Here is a 21,259-nt window from a genome sequence, read left to right as displayed (position 1 = left end):
TAAGATTTTTTTTTAAATTATTTTTTTTCGAATTTGTTTTTAATTAAGAACTGTTTTAAAAGATTTCAAATTGAAAATTATATTTTTCTTATTACAAAATTATGTATAGATTTTTTATTTTGACAATTTCAAATAGGTTGCTGGTGTAAATTATTCTGGAATTATATTTAAAAGTTTTAGTAAACTTTACTGTCTCTCCTACAAATTTTATAAATATAGTTGTTCAGTTTTATGATCTCTTTCTTATAACGGTCTCATTATTTGCAAATTGCCCAAAAGTTGAAAAAAGAATAAATTTCATTCTTTAAGAGTCGTCATTATAACTTTTTTTATTATTAACTTACTGTAATATTTTTTTAACAGCTGCCCAAATCAAGTAAAATTGATTATAGCTTTCAATATTTTTATTTTTAGTAAATAAATATTTTGCATATTTACATTATTTCACTAATTAAAATTAAAAAGAAATAAAATTAAAAAAAGACTTCAAAGTGTTTGCTGTTCCGCATGACTGGAACATGATTGGAAAATCACATAACCTTTTTTACTTAAAGCTACGTGTGATTTTATATTTTTTTCATTTATCCATTTATTTAACCATAAATTATGAAAATTTACAATAATATTTTATAAACTTACATAAATAAGGTTAGGTGTCACTCATATAGTTAAAAAGTCAATGGAGTGACACCTACAAAAAAAAACAACAAATAAAACACAGAAAGAATAATAAATAAGAAAAAAAAATTAAAAAAAAAAAGAAAGGAAAATAAAGCACTAATAAATAAAGATGATATTAATAATTGCAATAATAATATAATAAAAATAATGATTGCAATAATAATGTGAATAAAAAAACAAATAGTAACTATATCATGATAACTTTACTAAAAACTATAACTAATGATAAAAAATAATGGTAAAAATAATTATAGTAAAGTTTATAACTATGACAGAAATTAATAAAATAAACATAACAACTGCAAAAAATAGGACAATAACCATAAAAACTATTACTACAATTGAATCACTATCATTATAAATAATATTAATAAGATTTAAAAAACAAAGATAAATTTATGATTATAGTAATATTAGTAGAGTTAAAAAAGACAGCAGAAAATAAAAGCAATAATAGTTTTATAAATAAAAAAATAATTTATAAATAATAAAGTAATTTAAAAAAAAGCAATTATAATAAACGATAAAATTAATATTCATTAAATATATACTCAAATAAAAATTTCTTAATTTGGTTTCGATTGAGAAGAAGAATGTTGGTCATAATAGGGTATTTAGTTAAAACCTTTTTTTTATAAATGGGATTATTTGGTTCCAGAGAGAAATACATTGACGTTTTATTGAGCGCTTTCGAGTGTAATATTTGTGTGTGTCACTTGTTTTAATAAAAATATTATTAAAGGAATTTGGTAGTTTATTTCGAAGAAAATCAAACACAAAGAGACAATTATAAAGCTTTACAAGATCTTGAAATTTTAGAATTTTCAATTCAGAAAACCTGTTTTCGGTACTAGATCGTAAGGGAGAAAATGTCATAATTCTTCAGGAAGTGCGTTGTAAACTGTTTATACGATGTAATAGAAAACTACCTTTTTGACCCCAAACAGTGCAACAATAACTAAGATGTGAGGAGAACAAGGAATAGTAAAATTGATGTTAAAACATGTTGGGGAACATAGTGTCGTATTAATGACAGCATACTATTGGCACGTGAGAGTTTTTTATTTAACTGAATTAGTTGATAGTATCATGATAGGTTTTTGTCAAGAAATAGCCCGAGGTATTCTATATATTTAGATGGGAAATATTATATTAAAATTATATATTGTTGTTTTAATCAAAATGTTTTTAATTTTTTGTTGCTTTATTTTAAAAATATACTATAATATTTAAATTTAATATTATAACAATTTTATATACACAAGCAACATAAACGCTAGCAACACTTACGCAAGAAACATGAACATAAACGGCAAAAATGATAGAGCTAGGTAATTTTGACTTCTACCAAAATTTAACCATTATTTATGTATGAAAAATTTATACTCAAAGTATTTTACCATTTAGTTTTAACATGATCATAAGCTTATTATTTAAAAGTTTTATTAACCAATTTAAAAAAAAAACATGCTTGAAATATTATAAAACTAGATTAATTCAATAGTAAAATCCAGATTGGTCAATATTTTCAAAGTGTTAGATGTGGTAAATCAACTGTTTAAATAATTATGTCTGGATTTTTGTCTGAAAATTTAATTAGAAGAAAGTCAGACTCTGGAAGAAATAGAAGTCAGACTATGGAAGAAAGCAAATAAAACTACAGAAAGAGAAGATTGCTTGATTGTCAGCAAAGTGGTGAAAAGCCGTAGAATATCTTTAAGTCAGAAAAAGATGTTTAACTTTAAACGCTTATTTAACAATATGGTCGTTGCAAGAATAAAGGTAAAGAGTTTATTTCACGGTAAGTAAAGAGTTTACTTCTGGGTGTCAAACAAAAATATTTTTCTAAAACAAACAAAAGTTGTTATAAAAAACTAAAATAATTAAATTTGTAACGTAAATTATTCGAGACGTAAACACCTGTGTTCTATAATAAATGCTAAATTTAAAAAAACTACCCAGCAAACATTCTATAACGGAATGTCAATGGACCTATATAGATATTTTTAGTGGTTCACTGTAGTTTTTCTCATTAATTACTTACTAAATCATTAATTACAGCCGCCAAAAGGGACTAGCCGATGACTAGCCACTAAATCACATGTTAGAAAATTATCAGCTGGGCATTTATAGTAGTGCACCCAATACCGAAATTATTTTTCAATACCGGTATTTCGGTACAGAATAATTTCAATACCGGTATTAAACTTTTTTCTCTTATACACGAGTTCTTCGTTGCAGCGAGTGTCGTAATGCTATATTTTAAATCAGTGGTGGACATTAAAAAAAAAAAAAAAATAACGCATGTAAAAACACGTATACGTTTTGTCTATTATTTTCATATAATAAATCTCCAATTTACTCTTATTTAATTCTAATCTATATAAATATTTTGTTTACAAAGAATTGAAAAAAAAGTTTGAAGCGGTACGCACGGAACAGAAAAACGCAAGTTTTAGTTACCAGACAAATAAACTTTAATTCCTCGTAAAATATAAGTTCCGGCAGTATACTTTTTTTCAAATAAAATTTTAAACATTAATAAAAATTTCCAGAAAGTTACAGGATTGCACTACTATCAAATTATTAGAGTTACATCAATCGTTAGAATCCAATTCATGTTGTGGTCACGCACGGAAGTAGAAAGTTTGACGATTTTATGTATTTATTTTTTTGAAAATAAATTGCTGGTGAGTATTTTAAGTGAAATACTAATACAAATCATATTTTTGATGAAAAATAGCAATCATCAAATATTTCCGAGTAAATTGTTTAGAAAAATACTGTATATTTTTCTACTGCGTCATTAACACACACAAAATAAAACTATAAAAATATATATACTTAAATATTCAGGTTGCCTAAAATATGAAAACTTTTTTTTTGTTTTTTTCTTTAAGAAAATCATAATAGTATGCACATTGCTATACGTCTTGGCTTCTATTAATTGTAAAATAGTTGTAAAAACAAAGAAAAATAAAAAATCGCGATCAGAAATGGAAATTCCCTGCTTTTTTAATAGAAGGAAGAGCTTTACTTTTAATTTAAACAAGTTTCATTATTACCTAAAAATTTTTATCAACAAATTTTTATAAATAACCAATGAACAAGCATTGATTATCGGGTCTAGAAGTTTTAAATATTCAATTTTATCTTTTACGTGAAGAAAGCGATCGTGCACAAGCCCTGTACATACACTTTTTAATAACGGTATTGAGCCAAATCAATAACCGGTATTTCGTTCTTAGAAAAAGTATCGGTACTACCGGTCTTGGATGCAATAATTTATAGCGGATGTCGCTAATGGCCTGCTAGGTAACCAATGAGCGAAACTCTAATACCTATAAAGGTCTACTGCAAGTCTACAACAAAAATGTTTGAAGGTAGTAATTACAATGAACTATTTTTAACCCTTCACAATTTTGTTTATAAGGTACCGTATAACGGGGTGACTTTGATACGCGGGGTGACTGATAATTTTAGTTACAAAAGTATTGATTTGGAGATGGGAATTTCCATTTCTGTGCGTGATTTTTTATTTTTCTTGGTTTTAGCAATTAAAAGTTGAGACTTAAAGCAATATGCAAACTACTATGATTTTCTTAAAAAACTTTTATCACAAAATTTTTATCATATTTTAGGCTGCCTGAATAAATTAAATATATATTTTGATTATTTTATTTTTTTTGCGAAATAATATCGCTACTGTTTGAAAATAAACAACAATTTTCAAAACGCTATACTTTAGCTAGAAGTAATTAATAACTGCCATTTCTCATTGAAAATATATTAAATATGAGTCGTAGAAGTATATTTCACTTAAAATACTCACAAGCAATTTATTTTCTTAAAAATATCTATATGAAATTAACCAATTCGCAACTTCCGTGCGTGATCATTCATGGACTGCATTTAAACGATTGCTGTGACTCTATGATAATAGTGCAATCCTGTAACTTTCTGGAAAGCTTTATTAATGTTTAAAACATCATTTAAAAAAATATATATAACGCTGAAACTTATATTTTTTGAGGAATTAAAGTTTATTTATCTAGAAACTAAAATTTGAGTTTTTCTGTTCTGTGCGTGATTACGGAATCACGCACAGAACAGAGAAACAAACTTATTCTTTAACTACTAATGTATTCCATTTTTTGTTTACAAAATATTTATATAGGTTAAAATTGAATGAAAGCAAATTGAAGATCACCAGTTTTATTATTATGAAAATAATAGACAAAACATATACGAGTTTCCGTGCGTGATTTTTTGGAAATGCCTAAATGTAATTGCAAAATTAGAAACTTTTTTTTTCTTAGTACATTATTAAATTCTGCGTATATTTTTGAAATTTTAATGATTGTGAAGTGATTCTGACTTGTGCAAATATGTTGGGATTAACATGACTTAAACAACAAAATAACGATTTATACATGTACCAAATAAATGCCAAAAAACATATGATTTTAATTTTTTGGAATAAATTTTTTTCTAAAAATCTATACTTAGATGTTCAAGTGGTATATTCCAGTTATAATACCACTGTAATATACCACTCATTTTTGGTTTCTCCCAATTACATTTGCTGAAAATTCAAAACAATTTTTTTTTCACTTTTTCAAATAACTTTCAATATTTAATATTTCAATCTTATTGTGATTATTTAATGTTTCAAACGATTCTTGTTAAAAAAGACATTAAGGCAAAAAATATCACAAGAAGAATTGCAAAAGAATACATAAGAACTTATAAACATAAACCAGGTAATCAATCATATGCATTGTATCCAGCAGAAGCCATGCAAAATGCCTTGTTAGATATCTCAACTAACAGAAGATCAATTTTTAAGGCATCCAAGTTATATGGTATAAAATATGGTACTCTGCACAATAAGAGTAAACTAAGACATATGAAAAACTTTTGAGGGCAGACCAGATTACAGCCCCATACCGAAGAAAAGATTTTATAAATTATTAGCATCCTGACAGATTGGAATTTACCTTTGGATAAGTTGGATATACGTCTGCTAGTAAAAGACTATCTAGACAGAATGGGTGTAACTGATTTAAAATTTAAAAATAACTTGCCTGGCCCTGATTGGATAAAATCCTTCATTGTTCGCAGTAATCTGACTGCTCGAATTGCTGACAACGTAAAACCAGCAAGAGCTAAAATTGATCGAAATTCAGTATGTTCATATTTCGATGAGTTATCCATTACACTTCAAGACATTCCTAATTCCAATATATTCAGCTGGTCAGTTTCTTTCTCCCATGGTTGTTTATAAAGCTGCAAAATGCTAAATAGAGTGGACAAATGGTGGCCCACATGGAACTATATTCGACAGTTCAAAATCTGGTTGGTTCGACTCTAGAACATTTGAACGTTGGTTTAGGGAAATTTTTATTCCTGAAACAGCATCTCTTACAGAAACTAAAGTTGTTATTGGGGATAGTTTATTTTCACATTTCTCATCTGATATCATCAAAGCATGCTTGGAAAATATTATCCGGCTTACATTTTTAATCCCAAATGCCACACATCTGCTACAACCACTAGATATTGCAGTTTTCAGATCCTTGAAAGTTAAGTGGAAGAAGATTTTAAAAACATGGAGAAGAGAATCACAAATCAAGGGTTCAATTCCAAAAAACCATTTCTTAGCGCTCTTGACAAAGCTGCAAAATACTCTAAAAGCAGACAACTTAAAAGCGGGATTCAAAACTTCAGGCATATATCCATTGAATTGAGAAAAAGTATTAAAACTGCTTCCAGATGTCAACATAGACTATGGTGGTGAGACCATAAAAGAAATATTAAATGAGGGTGTAATAGATATTCTCACGAAGTACTGTGGCAATGATGCAGCAGGAAAAACCAATAGAAAAAAAAGGGAAAAAAATTGCGCTAGGAAATTTGATCACAATAGATGATATTGATTATAGACAAACATCAAAACAAAAAAAATCCAAAAACCAACAAATTAAAGGCAAAAAATCAAAAATAGCTTCAAAGGATGTTGAATCTTTGTCTGAATTAGAAGACATTGAAGTTGGTGGAAGTGGTTCTCCCAATGAAAGTAATGACAAGAAAGATGTTGATTTAAATGAGTCTAATCAAGAAGAACCTGATGTCAACAATTTTCTAACTACTGAGAGTTGGCATGTTGTAGTCTATTTACAACATTTCAACTTTCTGAAGGAAAAACTAAAAAGTGTGAAATTGATTTACATTGGACAGATTGTTGAGGTTTTACCAACACCGAAAGTTCATTATATGAGGTTCCTAAGGAAAGTAGAGGGATCCAAAAATCTGTTAAATTATGCTGTTGCAGAAGACATCGTTTTTGCTGCACATCTCTCAAGTATATTGCCACATCTTCAACTACCGAAGACAAGTAACAGTTATCAACTAGAGTTTGCAAATGTAAAAAATATTGATAAAATCTGTTAAGTGAATCGGATACGCTATCAGAAGATGTCAGAAATGTTCACTAAATGATTGAACTCAAAACATTTCATTTAAAAAAATTAGCACTTTGTCAAACATTTATTTTACTAATTAGTACCCTGCAGCAGTTTAGAGAACAATTAATTTCTAGTCCGGTTTTAACACCAGTTGTTGTAAAATCTTTAGAAAATGTGATTTTTAGGTTTTTTTGTTTTGGTAACTTTTTTTATTTTAAATAAAGTTAAACAAGTAAAGTACATTAGTACTTAATATTTATATACAATTAGCACTTTTTTTTGTTAGTATTATTTTATAACTGCTAATTACAATTACTTTAATGATGATATTGACATATTATATTGTTATATTTAGCATACTAACACCTAATTGTTTTTGTTTTTTTGTCCATTTTGTGGATATATTTGATAACCAATCTTGTTGTCTAAATTTATAATTTTACCAGTAAGACTTTAAAAATATATTTATACATTGTTGTAAGTTAGTAAAACTCCAAAAAAAGTATTAATGGCACCTGTGAAGATAACCTAATTAATAAGCTTTTAGAAAATAATAAACTATCAGTCACCCACAACGAAGGATTGAGATTGATAACATTTTTTACTTAAAAAAATATATATTAGAACCAAAAAAAAAAAAATTATATCTAATGGAATCCTATAAAGGAAAGGTATGATGTTATATAGAAAAAATAAAATTCAAAAAAAAATTTATACGAGAGTTTATTTGCAAAAATGCGCAAAAACCTATCAAAGTCACTCCGTTTGACGGTCATTTTTAGCTATTTTCAACACTAAATTGATTGGAATTTACTGGAAAATATGCCTCACTCAGGGTCGGACTAGCACTGGGGACCCGGGGGAGACATAGGCGGGGCCCTTATGGTAGCAAAAAGTTTAGCAAAAATAAGTTAAACCCTTAAAAACCCCTAAAATTGATGCATATTAACAATAGTTAGTTATTATTAATTTATATTTTTCAGTGTTTTATTTGTGTATCTTGATTACAGAGGCCCAGGACCTTTGGACATAGCAGGGACCGGAAGGGGAGGGGGAACCCCCAACCTCCCTTGCCAGTCCAATCCTGGTCTCACTGATGCAAAAGGTTACACTATTAAATATTAAAATAGGTTAAATGACTGAACCATTTAAGTGTAGTGAGAGAAAAGCATTCATAACAATAAAAAGTATTTAACAGCAAAAATGTAAAAAATAAGAAACCAAAATAACTTCCTTAAAGCATAGCCTCGAAAAAATTGACTCAACTTTGAAAGCTTAACAATAATTGTTTTGGTTTCTAATTTTTTACATTTTTTTGTTAAATACTAAAAATTTACAAAAAAGTAAACTTTTTAAATATAAACAAAACTTAGTACTACTTTTTCACACACACAAAAAAATAAACATTTTCTTGAAAGATTATTATTAAAAATGATATCAATAGAACAAAATAGCTGTGAAAGAATTTTACGCATTTACTTAGAAACTATTGGATCATCACCTAGAACAATATCTAAACTAGCTCAAGTAAGCCAACTGCTTCTCAGGTTACTCAAACGTTACAAAGAATTTTTATTTATCAATCGCAAGTCAGAATCTGGAAGAAAGAAAAGGTTTTAGAATAAAAAATTGGCATCGGAAATTCGTTGTTCATACTTGGAGAATCCTGGACTATGAAAGAGGAAAAAGATAAAATACATCTCGTTTTTGTGTGCAAAAAATCAAGAATTTTTACGGCAGCAGCAAAAATATATCAAAGCGTGAGCAAGAAAACTTTACGAGAACATTCTGACAAAGTTCGATGGCTGCCTAATTCTTGATGAAACTTATGTAAAATTAGACACGAGAGAAGTACTTGGTTACAGATTTTATGCTGGCAAAGTGTGGGGTTGTCAGCGATAAATATACACAGCTGGATAAGTTTGGCAGGAAATGTATGATTTGGCAATTTGCCGCGTCAAAAAATGCAAGCCATTTTTAATCTCAAAGTCAACGAATGCCGAACTTTACAAGAAGAAATACCTAAAAAAAAGTGTCTTCTACCTTTTATAAAATCTTATACTCTTGTAAGGTTTTGGCCCGCATTAGCGAGCTGCCTATATGCTACAGCAACAATGAGTTGGTAATTAAAAATGGGCGTTGAAATTATACCTAAAGATCACAACATACCAAATCATCTACAAATATATCATATAGAACATTTTTATTTGTTTAAGTTAAATAAAACACAAGTTAAAGTCAATACAGTCCGAGCTGCTCAAAAAGTGGAGAAAAGTTTGTGATAAAGTTCCCGATAGCAGTGCACAAAACTTGATGAGGGGCATTAAGCCAAAAGTTCGCAGTCTTGCTCGAAGAGGAGAAGGAGAATAATTTAATAAATGTCAAAATATAGATTAATGAGTACTCTTTATATTAAAATAACTTTAGTAAATATATATGTATTTTTTTGTTAATTAAACGCTCTCAAAATTGAGTAAATTTTTTCGTGGCTATATTTAGTTTTGTTAAGCTCAGCAGTTTTATATACTTTTTTTTTTTTTTTTTTTTTTAATGAAGCAGTGTAATAGCAATTTGTAAAATATTTTATAATAAAAAAAAAAAAAAAAAAATTTTATAATATAAAAGCGCAATCGTCACAAAATTAAAATTTTTTTTCTAAAAAATAAAAAAACCAGCATTTAGTTTTAAAGATAAATATAAAAGTATTTTTATAAATTCATTTTATACATATAAATTTTATACATATAAATTTTTTTACAAATTACATAAAATTATTATCAAATTTGTAGACAAAAATAGTTTTAAAAATAAATTTAAAATAGCTGATTTTATTTTAAAGGAGCATAAATTAGAAACTAGAAAAAGGCGCAGTTTAAATTTATGAAACGCTACTAAAGTATGCGAACGAGCGTATGAAATATAGACAAGAAAATGCAGAAATGACTGATTCACATAATTGAACAGTGTTTTTTTGCTTCTCTTTCAAATTCATCTTCTTCTATCTGAACATCAACGGGTTGTTTACCTTCAATATCTGGCATATATGATAAAATATCGAGATTTTGCCTCTCATAAAATAACATATATGGTATTTCATTACCCAGCACACTTGGATCCACTTCCTAAAACAAGAAACATCATTATATTAGGAAAAACTTTCAAAAACAAAAGAAGTTTGTAAAAATTAAAAAAAAACAACATCTAAATGAACAATTATTAATAAAACTTAAAAAAATAGTTCCATTTTAAACACAAATTTGTTACTTTAAACCAGATATATAGGCGCATGGGTTAGGCACACGGTGGTTCAAAAATAAAAATTGTTGGCTGAAGATCTTTTTGATTGAATTCAAACAAATTTTAGTCAATAAATTTTCTAGTTAATATTCAAGTTACTTTTTCAATTTAGTATAATATATACTTTCTCACTGCTTGATTCTAGGGGTTTTAGGTTGAATTTCAAAAGATATGAGATTTTCCTTCAGATTCTATTAATATGTATATGTACGAGCTGGAATGTGTTGAAAATAAAATCGAAAGCGTTCCTTCTTAGTCCAAAATGGATATTTTCTGAAATCCAGAAATTAGCGTTTAAAAAACAATATTAATTTTATTATTCAAGCATATTTTCATTACAAAAATCTTAGAAAGCCACGTGCCACTCCATTTTTTTGTTTTCAAAATGTTGTTACCTTAATATATAATAATACCTTTAATAGTTTTACTAATAAAGCTCTTAAAGCGGTTGATGAATTGTTTAGAAATATTGTAAAAAATTTTACAACTTTTTTATTTTATTTTGTAAAAGTTATAACTTTTTGTAACATTTTTAATTAATAAACATTTATTTTAAATAACAATAAAAGTAGATAAATAATACATGTCAAATGGCTTATCTTTCAAGGAAAAAAAATCATAATGAGTCCAGAGATTCAGTTTGTTTTTGTTGCTGTAACAAAAGAGACAACTACTCTCTTCGCAGTATGCCATCATTGATGATACTAGTTCGAATAGTAATATCAGGCAGTACATTAATTTTTTTTTTCAAAAAATCTATAACATTTAATATATCTCACATTGTTTATAGTATGGTATTTCACAATGAGGTATTGAAAAGAATTCAATTGTTAATTGTTATTGTTACTATTAAGTTTTACAGTTGCAATTCTTTTGTAACTGTAAAACTTAATAAGTTTTACAGTTACAAAAGAATTGTTTTTTTAAATGGAAAGGAAGATGAACTTGAAAACTCAGTGTTGAAAAATGTTGTATACATTGAAGATCTCATTAGACTTGTTCAAGAAATCTGCTCTCTACGTGGATTAGATCCTATAAAGGAAGATGAACTTGAAAACTCAGTGTTGAAAAATGTTGTATACATTGAAGATCTCATTAGACTTGTTCAAGAAATCTGCTCTCTACGTTGATTAGATCCTATAAAAGAAAAGTTGGAATTGACGGAGAACAGGGTTCACTGAAGGTTTAGTAACTTAACCTACTTTATATTACACAAATAAAAGAAATAAAATTAGAATTATTATTAAATTGTGATTAATTTTCAGATTATAATGAACATTTTCGATGAAACAAAGTTAGAGGAGCGAAGTAGAAACGAGAAAGACTTAAGAGTGAACAAGGTGATAATTCTGGCTTTGGCGCGTAACTTCAAAGAAAATAACCTTAATCTTGGTATGTTAAAAAATATTGTTGAATAAATGTGTTTAAAAGAAATGTTAAAAAGATATATAGTTTTTTATTATCTATAATTTTTTTAATATCTATAATTTTAAGTAAATTTTGTTGAAAAGATATATACTGTTATTTATTTGTTAACAATTTGTATTTTGTTAATTTAAAAAATTTTTATTTAGAGATATATACTCTGTTCTTTTTTGTTAAGAATTTATGCTTATGACGATAAACAAGTTTTGTTAAAAAAACAGAATTAAATACGATTAAACAATTGTCTTTTTTATTAAATCGCCAAATATTTGTGACATCACTAATTTTAACCATTTGTTTTAGCTAATTTCATATAGTTTTAATATTTATACATGTTGAATTACAATATAATTGCAAACAAACAATTAAACTTTTACATTTTTTTTTTAACTTTTTTCTCAAGAAAAACTAAATTACTAACTCCAACAAACTTTTCAGATAAAAAATGGAAATAGCAGGCTTTAAGGAAATGCTTCAACTATCAGATTTTTAGTTTTAATTATAGAAAAAGCAGTTTATTGTGATTGTTATAACCCTTTCCTTTATTGGATACTTTTTTTTACGCATAAACTTAATAAAAATGACATATTTATTACTTACGGGACAGTCACATTGTTGGAAAACTTAAACAAATATTATATATTGTCAAAAAATAATGCTTATTTAAGTTATTTATATTTTTAAACTTCAAACACCTCCTCTATGAGTTTTACTATCATTTCTGAAAATGTTATACTTATATATGTTTACACCTAATTCTGTTTATCTACCACGTTTCTGTAAGACAAATAACATCTAGTTTATAAATTTTAAGTTGTAATCTTAAAATTGGAACTAAATTAATTAATCTAAATCAGCTCAAATTTCTAAATTAATCTAAAAAGCTCATAAGCGTACTTCTTGGCATATCAGTAAGAGATTTTGCTTAATTTTATTAATTTTTACAAGTAGCTATTTAAACATTAAATCTCAGAATAATAAAATAAAATATTATAGAGTCATGGTAGAAAACATGCTTGTTGTTACTATACTGGTACAGTAAGGTCATCAGGTGACTTGAGAGCTTTTGCCTTCCTAAGTTCAGATTACTATCTGTACCAAGATGCAGGATATTCTTATAAGACTATGCAATTATTGAATAATGTTATTAACCCATGTTTAATTAAAGAAGATCCTAGAAAATTTATTCTTGATACTATCCCTCCTCCGGAACTTCACATGTATGAGCATGTTGTGATAAAAATTGTTGACATTCTTTTAGTTAATGAGGGCCTGAAATCCTTTTTGGACAAAAATACTGTAATGTGGCATGGTCATAATGGTGGCGGATTGGACCCAACTGTGGTAAAGTTCTCAAATTATTAGATGTATAGATTATAGATTAGTACACCCAACTGTGGTAAAGTTCTCAAATTATTAGATGAAATGATGCTGGTAACACAATTCAGTTATACCCCTGCATTGAAACCCTGCAGAAGTTTAGAACAGGTAACAATTATATATATATATATATATATATATATATATATATATATATATATATATATATATATATATATATATATATATTCTAACCATATACTTAAAATCTTTTATTTTGCAAAAGTTGCAAAAAGTTGTTTTAGCATAATGCTAAAACTTTCATACAGTGAAGATATCTTGCAGTTTATTGAATCTACTGAATATTTAGAATACTATTGTAAAGATAAAGATGTGTTTGACAAAACATTGTCACTTGGTGACTATGTTTTGTCGAATACATCCATATTATTAAATACCCCTTGTAGATGTTCTCTAAAGGAATCAGAAAGCTCTTAGACTTTTTTCAGAGCAAACATCCGAGGCTGTACATAAAAATTTAACAAAAACATTGAAGCGCTATGCTGTCGCAGAGACTAACAAAAACCATGGATTGAAGCTTAAAAAAGTTGCTTCCACCTACAGCTCTATGACAATTTAAACTAATTAAATTCAAATTTTTTAACTTATTTATATAATATATATGATCTTATTGTTTAATTAAAAAAAAACATAAAAGTTTTTTACTAAGTTTATTTTGCTTTGAAACCTGTAATGTATATAACAGACCCAAAATAGTAGTTCTAGTAGCATGTAAGCAGTAAAGTCATCAAATCATTAAAGGTATTATTATATATTAAATCACCACATTTTAAAGACAAAGATAATGGATGGTCATGAGGGTTTCTATGATTTTTTTAATGATAGCTAAAATAATATAAATGATATTATTTTTCAAGCACTGTTTTCTGGATTTCAAAAAATATCAATTTTGGACTAAGAAGGAACGCTTTTGATTTTATTTTTAAAACATTCCAGTTCCTACATATACATATTAATAGAACCTGAACAAAAACCTCATGTTTTTTGAAGTTCAACCTAAAACCCTTAAAATCAAGCAGTGTTCTGTACTATACATACTTACAAAAATTATTTTAAATTTACTTTCTGTACTATACATACAAAAATGGCTCAAGCGTATAAAACTTCTAGGAAAATAATATTGGTTAAAATGAAAATTATTGAAGTAGTCAAACTTCTGAAACAAGCGATGTGTTTTATAAAAAATCACTTTAACTGTAACTAAAAAAAATCTTAATTGAAAATGATAATGATATGAATGATGAAGATGATACCACAATAATATTACAATTGTTATTTTGATGTTCTTTGTATAAATGGCAGACTTTTGAAAATTAAAAAGAAATGATTTTAATTTTATGTTTCTTCACAGAAAACATGATAAAAATTTGGTTAAAAATGTAACCGAAGATCAAATAAATATAATAAATATTAAAATAAATAATTAAACATAATTAAAACTTTAAGTTTAAAAATATTTAAAACATAAACTTTCGAATGTTTTTAAATTTTTTTCCACAGTGCTTGAGTTGTAAATTTAAAGCCAAATAAAATTATTTTTCTTGCAGGTAATATTGCAAAATGATAGACAGAGAAAAACTTCAAGTCTCGATTATTCATTCATTTGTTCTAATTATTTACAATATAACCATTGGTGTTAAAACAGCTCATTTATAAAACACTTGAAGTTTAGAAATATGGTTGTTTAATATCTTTAAACAATATTTAGTTTTAGTACAGTAACTAGAAGTTGTTTTCAAAAGTGTGTGTGGACATGTTTTAATACCCGCACAATGAGCATATTACGTTAAATTTTGTACATAAAATAGTAAATCCAAGTAAAATATTATTGTTTTGAATTAAAAATAAAAGTGAAAATAAAATAAAAACTTTTGAACCAAAAACATTGTCTAAAATTAAAAAGTGGAAAATAGACATTTCAACAATTCAGGTAAACTTCTTGTTTTTTCACTTATTTCATATGTTTTTTTATGCTGATTTCTTTGAACGAATCCTGAAGCTAAACTAATCTTCGTTATAAAATATAAGTTATTAACGTTAACAAGTAGCTTAACATGCACTTAAGACCGCTATGGTCTTAAAACTATTATGCAGACCGTTGTGTAAACTAATTCCCGCATTTTTCTCATATAATAGTTTTTTCTTCGTTAATGAACTGGTTAACATAATTTGGTCCATAATCTTTCAGGTTAATCATTTTACATTAGTTGAACTTTGTTATCAAATAATAAACTAAAAAAGGAAAATAATTTATTCTAAAATTATTTGAGTTCGGACATATATATCGCTTGAAAATATTATGATTATGATGTTTCAAAACAAAACTTTTCCTTAAATGATACATTTATTATTCAGGATTTCAATCATGCCTCGAAAGGAAAATTATTTTTTTAGATGTCAAGTTATTCAAACACCATGTCAAACTCAAATTACAAACATAAATCTGGAGCTCAAAAGAGAAAACTTAAAAATGAGATAAGATCAAAAGAATCTTTTGGTTGTCAATCATTAACTAAATTTTTTCCATATGGAAATGAAGATTCTTCTAACGGTAAAATTGAGGATTGCAGAGAGCATAACTGTAGCATTGATGTCAGAGCTGAAGAACATTTTGAAATAAATTCAACAGGTGAAAAATCAGACAAAGGAAATGCGCATGGATCCGCTGCTTCTGAGGGACAAGAAACAAGAGATAAGTCTAATGATGGTGTGGCAGAAAAAGAATTAAACGCAGATGATACTTCTGATTCTAATGTAATCAAAAACACTGAGATAATTCTTGATGACTCTGGTACATGACCCAAATTAATTTCAGATGAACAGCGCCAATGTATAGTAACATCTTACAGCTTTGGGAAAGTTAGGCAGAAACAACAAATACTTTTTGAAAAAATATTTTGCGAGGAAAAAAAAAATTTTTCCCCCCGAAAAAGGGCCCAGCATAAGGCCCTGTTTTAGAATATGGAGGCCATGGGCTCATATACCATGTACATGAGTACAGGCTTAGGTACCATGTACATGAGTACAGGATTTTTTGTAGTTCTTATATTCTTTTATAGTTTTTTGATAAGATATATTTGAATGTAAAAAACTAGATACAATTAAAAAACAATTTTTTTAACTTGTATAATATTTGTTAGAAAAAGGTAAGAAGTTTGTCTTTTCGGAGATTTTTTTTTATAATTTAAAAAATATTTTTAAAAAGTTATCACACTTAAAAGATGTTTTTATTTTATTTTATGTATTTTATTTTTATGTTCATTAATTAGATCCATCTCTATATATTAGGAGAGAAAAGAAATAGAGTTTATAATAATAATACGATTTGCAAAAAAATTTATCAAATCTTTTTAAAAAATCTATGAGTGTTTTTGCAGAAAATTTTTTCAATTTAAATTTGTGTTGTCTCAGATGAGGGCCCTCTTGTGACTCGGTGTAATTGTACTGGGAAAGCCAATTGAATTTTATATTGCAGGATTAAATCACCACATATTCGATGCTCTTCAAGAGCTGTTAGTTGCATGACCTCTAATCTTCTTTCATATGATAATTTCTTCAACGCCGGTGCTATCTTAGTGGCTCTTCTTTGGACTTTTTCAATTTTATCGATGTCTTAAGTAAGGACACTAAGCTTGAATAGCAAATTCCAGATGTGGACGAACAAAAGTTGTATATAACTTTTTTACCATATTGTTATCAAAGTATTTAAATGTCCATTTTATAATGCCTAGCATCATTTTTGCTTTACTAACAGCTGAGTTAACTTGAGTTTGTCATTTTTAGATCTGTCAGTTTTAGATCTGATTGTATTACTATGCCTAGGTCTCTTTCATTTTCTGTACTAGATATGGTATGGCAGTGTCCGGTGTCAATATCATGCATTATATACACTCTATTTAGATTATTTTTGCCCATATGTATAATCTTACATTTTTCATAATTCAATTTGTTAACCAAGTGGAGGACCATGCCATGATTTTGTCTATATCTAATTGTAATTTCTCCTTGTCACTTGCATTCTTTATGATTTTTATGATTTTACTATCGTCAGCATATAGTTTTATCTTGTTATTGTTAGTTTATATGTAGAAAAGATAATAGTGAAAAAGCAATATAAGCTAAATTGGTGACAGCTCAATGTTTTAAAGCTTTTAAACTACCAGATACAATTTATGAAGAAACAAAATGTGAATCAGTTCAGTATGCCTTCTATTTGAATAATCTTTTTTTTTAAGGATGACGGAAAAGTAAAAAAAAAAAATGCATCAAAGGTTTGTTTTTAGAAAAGTTTAACATTTTTATCAACTAGAAAGACCTAAAAAATTTTCTTGTTCTGAGCTTTTAAATTTTTAATCTAAATTTAAAACAAGACCTTAAAAAGATATGTTGTGAAAGATAATTGTTTTTTCAATTTGTATAATAAGTTGTGCAGGGATTATAAAAAAAAACTTTTTTAGTAAACAAGTAAAAAAATTGCCTTATTCTACAAACTTATTCAAATTAGCTAATAACTTGAATAGAATAAACTTTTTTTCAGATGATTTTTAAAAACCAACTTTAGCAGCAAAATGTAAAAAAAGAATGATAATACTTCGAAAAATGATAATATTTTAAAGTTAAATTTATAAAAATTTTTACAGCAGCACAATAGCTAATAATCATAGTCTGAAACCAAATTCTGTGTTTACTGCAATTCCTAAGAAAACCCTTTGTTTACTGCAATTTCTAAGAAAACCCTTTGTTTACTGCAATTTCTAAGAAAACCCTTTGTTTACTGCAATTCCTAAGAAAACCCTTTGTTTACTGAAATTACTAAAAAAAACCATATATCAAAAAATGACTTTATTTGAAAAAGTAACTCTATCAAAAGTCATTAAATTGCTAGTTGAATTCGAAAATAGAAATGATTTAATGATTTGTAAACAAAAATAATTTGCTGCCAAATAATATTAAGATTAACATTTCTTTATTAAGAATATATTATTTTATTTCTAATAAAATATTCATTTTTTGTTTATATTTAATTAAATTTTGTATTTTGTGTATTTCTTTTTTTGTTTATTTTGTTTGCTTTAGGGCTTGGAGTTCTGTTGACCTAGTAACTCTTCTTCATTTGAAGTGCTGACATAGAAGTAAATCTGTGCTAAATTGTTTTGCTGTATCAGCATTTGGATCTCAATGTTGATGGCTATTATTCCTTGATTTGTAAAAACTCTAAAAGTCACATGCTTGACATATAGCTACATATCAATGATATATTTGTTGTGAAATCAACTTTTAATATTCTGACAAGTCTTTTATATGCTAACATTTTTCTTCACTCAACTTTCTTTTTATTTCTTTATAAATAAAAACCAAGCCCTTTCTGTTTATTTATCAACCAGTATTGTTGTTATTGGTGACTTTATTGCGCATTACACCAAATTGCAGTGAATGGCTAGACTTTAGTAATCCTGCTGGTACTAAATTATAAACTTTTGTTTTTCTCAATCTCTTATTTAGTAAGAGATTGAGATAAAACAAGAATCTTGCTCAGTTTCTCCTTGAACTCTTTTAAGTGGTTTGACCATAAACTTATAATCAAGTAACTGAACCCTATGATCTCACTAAAACTTGTACTTCTCACTAAATCTTGAGCTTTTTTTCCAGACTAAATTGTCACACTTCGTATTACCACTGAAATTGATAGGATTCTATTCAAAAATTTCTTTCTTTTTATTTTCCCACTGATAATTGCAACTCCTACGTAATGCACTATTATATAAATGCACTATTAAATGACTAGTAAAACTTTTTAATGAAGTTTTTATAAATATATAACTGCCTAAATAGTTTAAATATACCTTACAGGAGCTGTCATTATAATAATACCATTTCCCATTTGGATTTTTTGCATATGTAACATAATGACCACCGTTTAATATTCCTGAATGGCACTGAAAAAAAAAGAAAAAGAAAAAAATAATAGCTTCAGAAAAAATGTATGTATGTATGTATGTGTGTATTTATGTATGTATGTATGTATGTATGTATGTATGTATGTATGTATGTATGTATGTATGTATGTATGTATGTATGTATGAGATAATAAAAGCTTGTTAAAGATTCAAAAATATTTTTAATTATAGTAAGAAGACTGATCAGACAATAGTTAAAAGACGACAATAGTAAAAAGGCATTTTTAAAAGGAGTATTTTTTTTCAGTTGGCAGGAAAAAAAAAATTAGTAAAGCTGGAAAAAAGCCATTGTTAAATAGTTTAGTAATGAAGAGATTAGCAGAAGTGGTATGGTGGTAGAGCGCTTGCTTCATTAACGAGAGGTTCCCAGTTTGGTCTCCACCACGTCCCTGGTAGTACAGTGCTCAACTTGTTTTTCTGTGCAGAGACCTTGTTTGTCAAGGTTCATGTTTCAAAGTTATGGAGTTGAGAGGGTTATAACCACATTTAAGTAGCCTCCTTGTCTGTAGTGGCTTTCTTAGCCTTGGGGAGGTGAATTTAAATTGAAAAAAAAAAAAATTTCTTCTTTTGTTAGACTGAGGAATAGGGGTGGGAATTTTTTTTTTAAGTGACGGCCTTATAACTATTGATGGAGTAATCACCTAAAACTCACGAAAACATAAAAATAAAATATATAAATGCAAAAAATCCTCTGCGCAAATCCATTTTAAAGTATTGTCAAAAGTTTGAAAATTTGCGTAAATAACTCATATTGTTTAACTTTTATGTATTGTATATATTTAAATATAAACTGTATTTTAGATGTATAAGATATCAGAGAATAATTTAATTAGACAAATTGATTGCCCTTCCAATATTTTATAGCCAAGAAATTGTATATATGGAAATTTGATTTATGTAAGACAAAGCAGATATTAGAAAGATATCATTTCCTTTTAGAGTTAGGTAATATTTCTAATAACTTCAGAAATCTTCCTAAGGGTGCAAAGGTCAATACACTATTGTATTGTGACAGAGTCTATTATAACACATCCACAAAACCTGCCACCTAAAAGAAAAGAACTTGAAACAAATTATAGTCAATTGTTTGATGATTTGTCAGGCAATTCTAGAAGCGAAAGTTCAGAAAATAATAGTAGAAGTGATTGTTACACAAATCCATTGAAACAAGCAAAGATCACCGGTAAAATGGTAGTTAAGATATCTTAAAATGAAGGGTATCAAATAAGTTGAACGGCAAAGATTGCAGAAGCTGTACCCAATGCAGTTAGTGAGACATCAATTTGCAGATCTGCAGTCCAAATAGAATCTACAAAACTAGTGCATGATTTAAGCTTGATTTGGTCTTATATTAACTCTTTTGAAGAAATGTGGTGCGCTTATTTTGATGGTAAGAGCATAGACAAACATCATTATTATAGCACTTGCATATCAAACAAGTCTAAATCTTTGGTTATATATTTGAATAAATTAGCAGCAGAATTAGCTTGCAGAAGAAATGTTGACAATATAACAAAGTTGAAATTGCCATTAACTAGTAATTGCCTAGAGAGTTTGGAAAGACACTACGATATTTGGAATGATTATTCATTAGACATTGATTACACAAATGAAGTATGTGAAAGATTGCTTGTGAAAGTTAAGTTATTATTCAAAGAAACGTCACCAACTTAGAGGCCAAATTTCTGAGACACTATGATAAACTTTGATCTGCCTATGTGTGTTATTGTAATAAAATAATTCAGTGTTTGAACTATATTTACTTTTATGATGCAATTTTCAAAAATTTAAAATAACTTAAAATTTAGTGAGTTTAAAGATATTTTTTGTTGAACTCAACAAAAAATATTTTTACCCAAAGTTACATAGATTTTATGCGTAGTTTGTAAGCACGGAGACTAGCCACGCTAGACAATTTGCAGGGCCTGTGAATTTGGCAGCCTTTTTTCAAATTTAGGGGTCCTTTTTCCAATATAAGAACTTATTTTAAAACACCTAGTAATAGAAATTTTTTAAGATTTTAACACTTTA

The 21,259-nt window shown here is 27.3% G+C and overlaps 1 protein-coding gene across 2 annotated transcripts in view; it reads right to left on the bottom strand.

Moving 5' to 3' along the window:
* Positions 1-9,853: 9,853 nt before the first annotated feature.
* LOC100197320 (ubiquitin carboxyl-terminal hydrolase 32) overlaps positions 9,854-21,259 on the bottom strand; it is a 104,879-nt gene continuing 93,473 nt past the window's right edge. For both annotated transcript variants that reach the window (XM_065808102.1, XM_065808103.1), the window contains exons 34-35: positions 19,115-19,207; positions 9,854-10,270 (exon numbers count right to left, since the gene is read on the bottom strand). In XM_065808102.1, coding sequence (XP_065664174.1) covers positions 10,097-10,270; positions 19,115-19,207 — 267 coding nt within the window. In that variant the 3' untranslated portion in view covers positions 9,854-10,096. The remainder of the gene's footprint in view (positions 10,271-19,114; positions 19,208-21,259) is intronic.

The sequence above is a fragment of the Hydra vulgaris genome, chromosome 10, assembly GCF_038396675.1.
Source record: "Hydra vulgaris chromosome 10, alternate assembly HydraT2T_AEP".
Classification (NCBI taxonomy): Eukaryota; Metazoa; Cnidaria; class Hydrozoa; order Anthoathecata; family Hydridae; genus Hydra; species Hydra vulgaris.
This window is presented reverse-complemented; position numbering and strand designations above follow the sequence as displayed.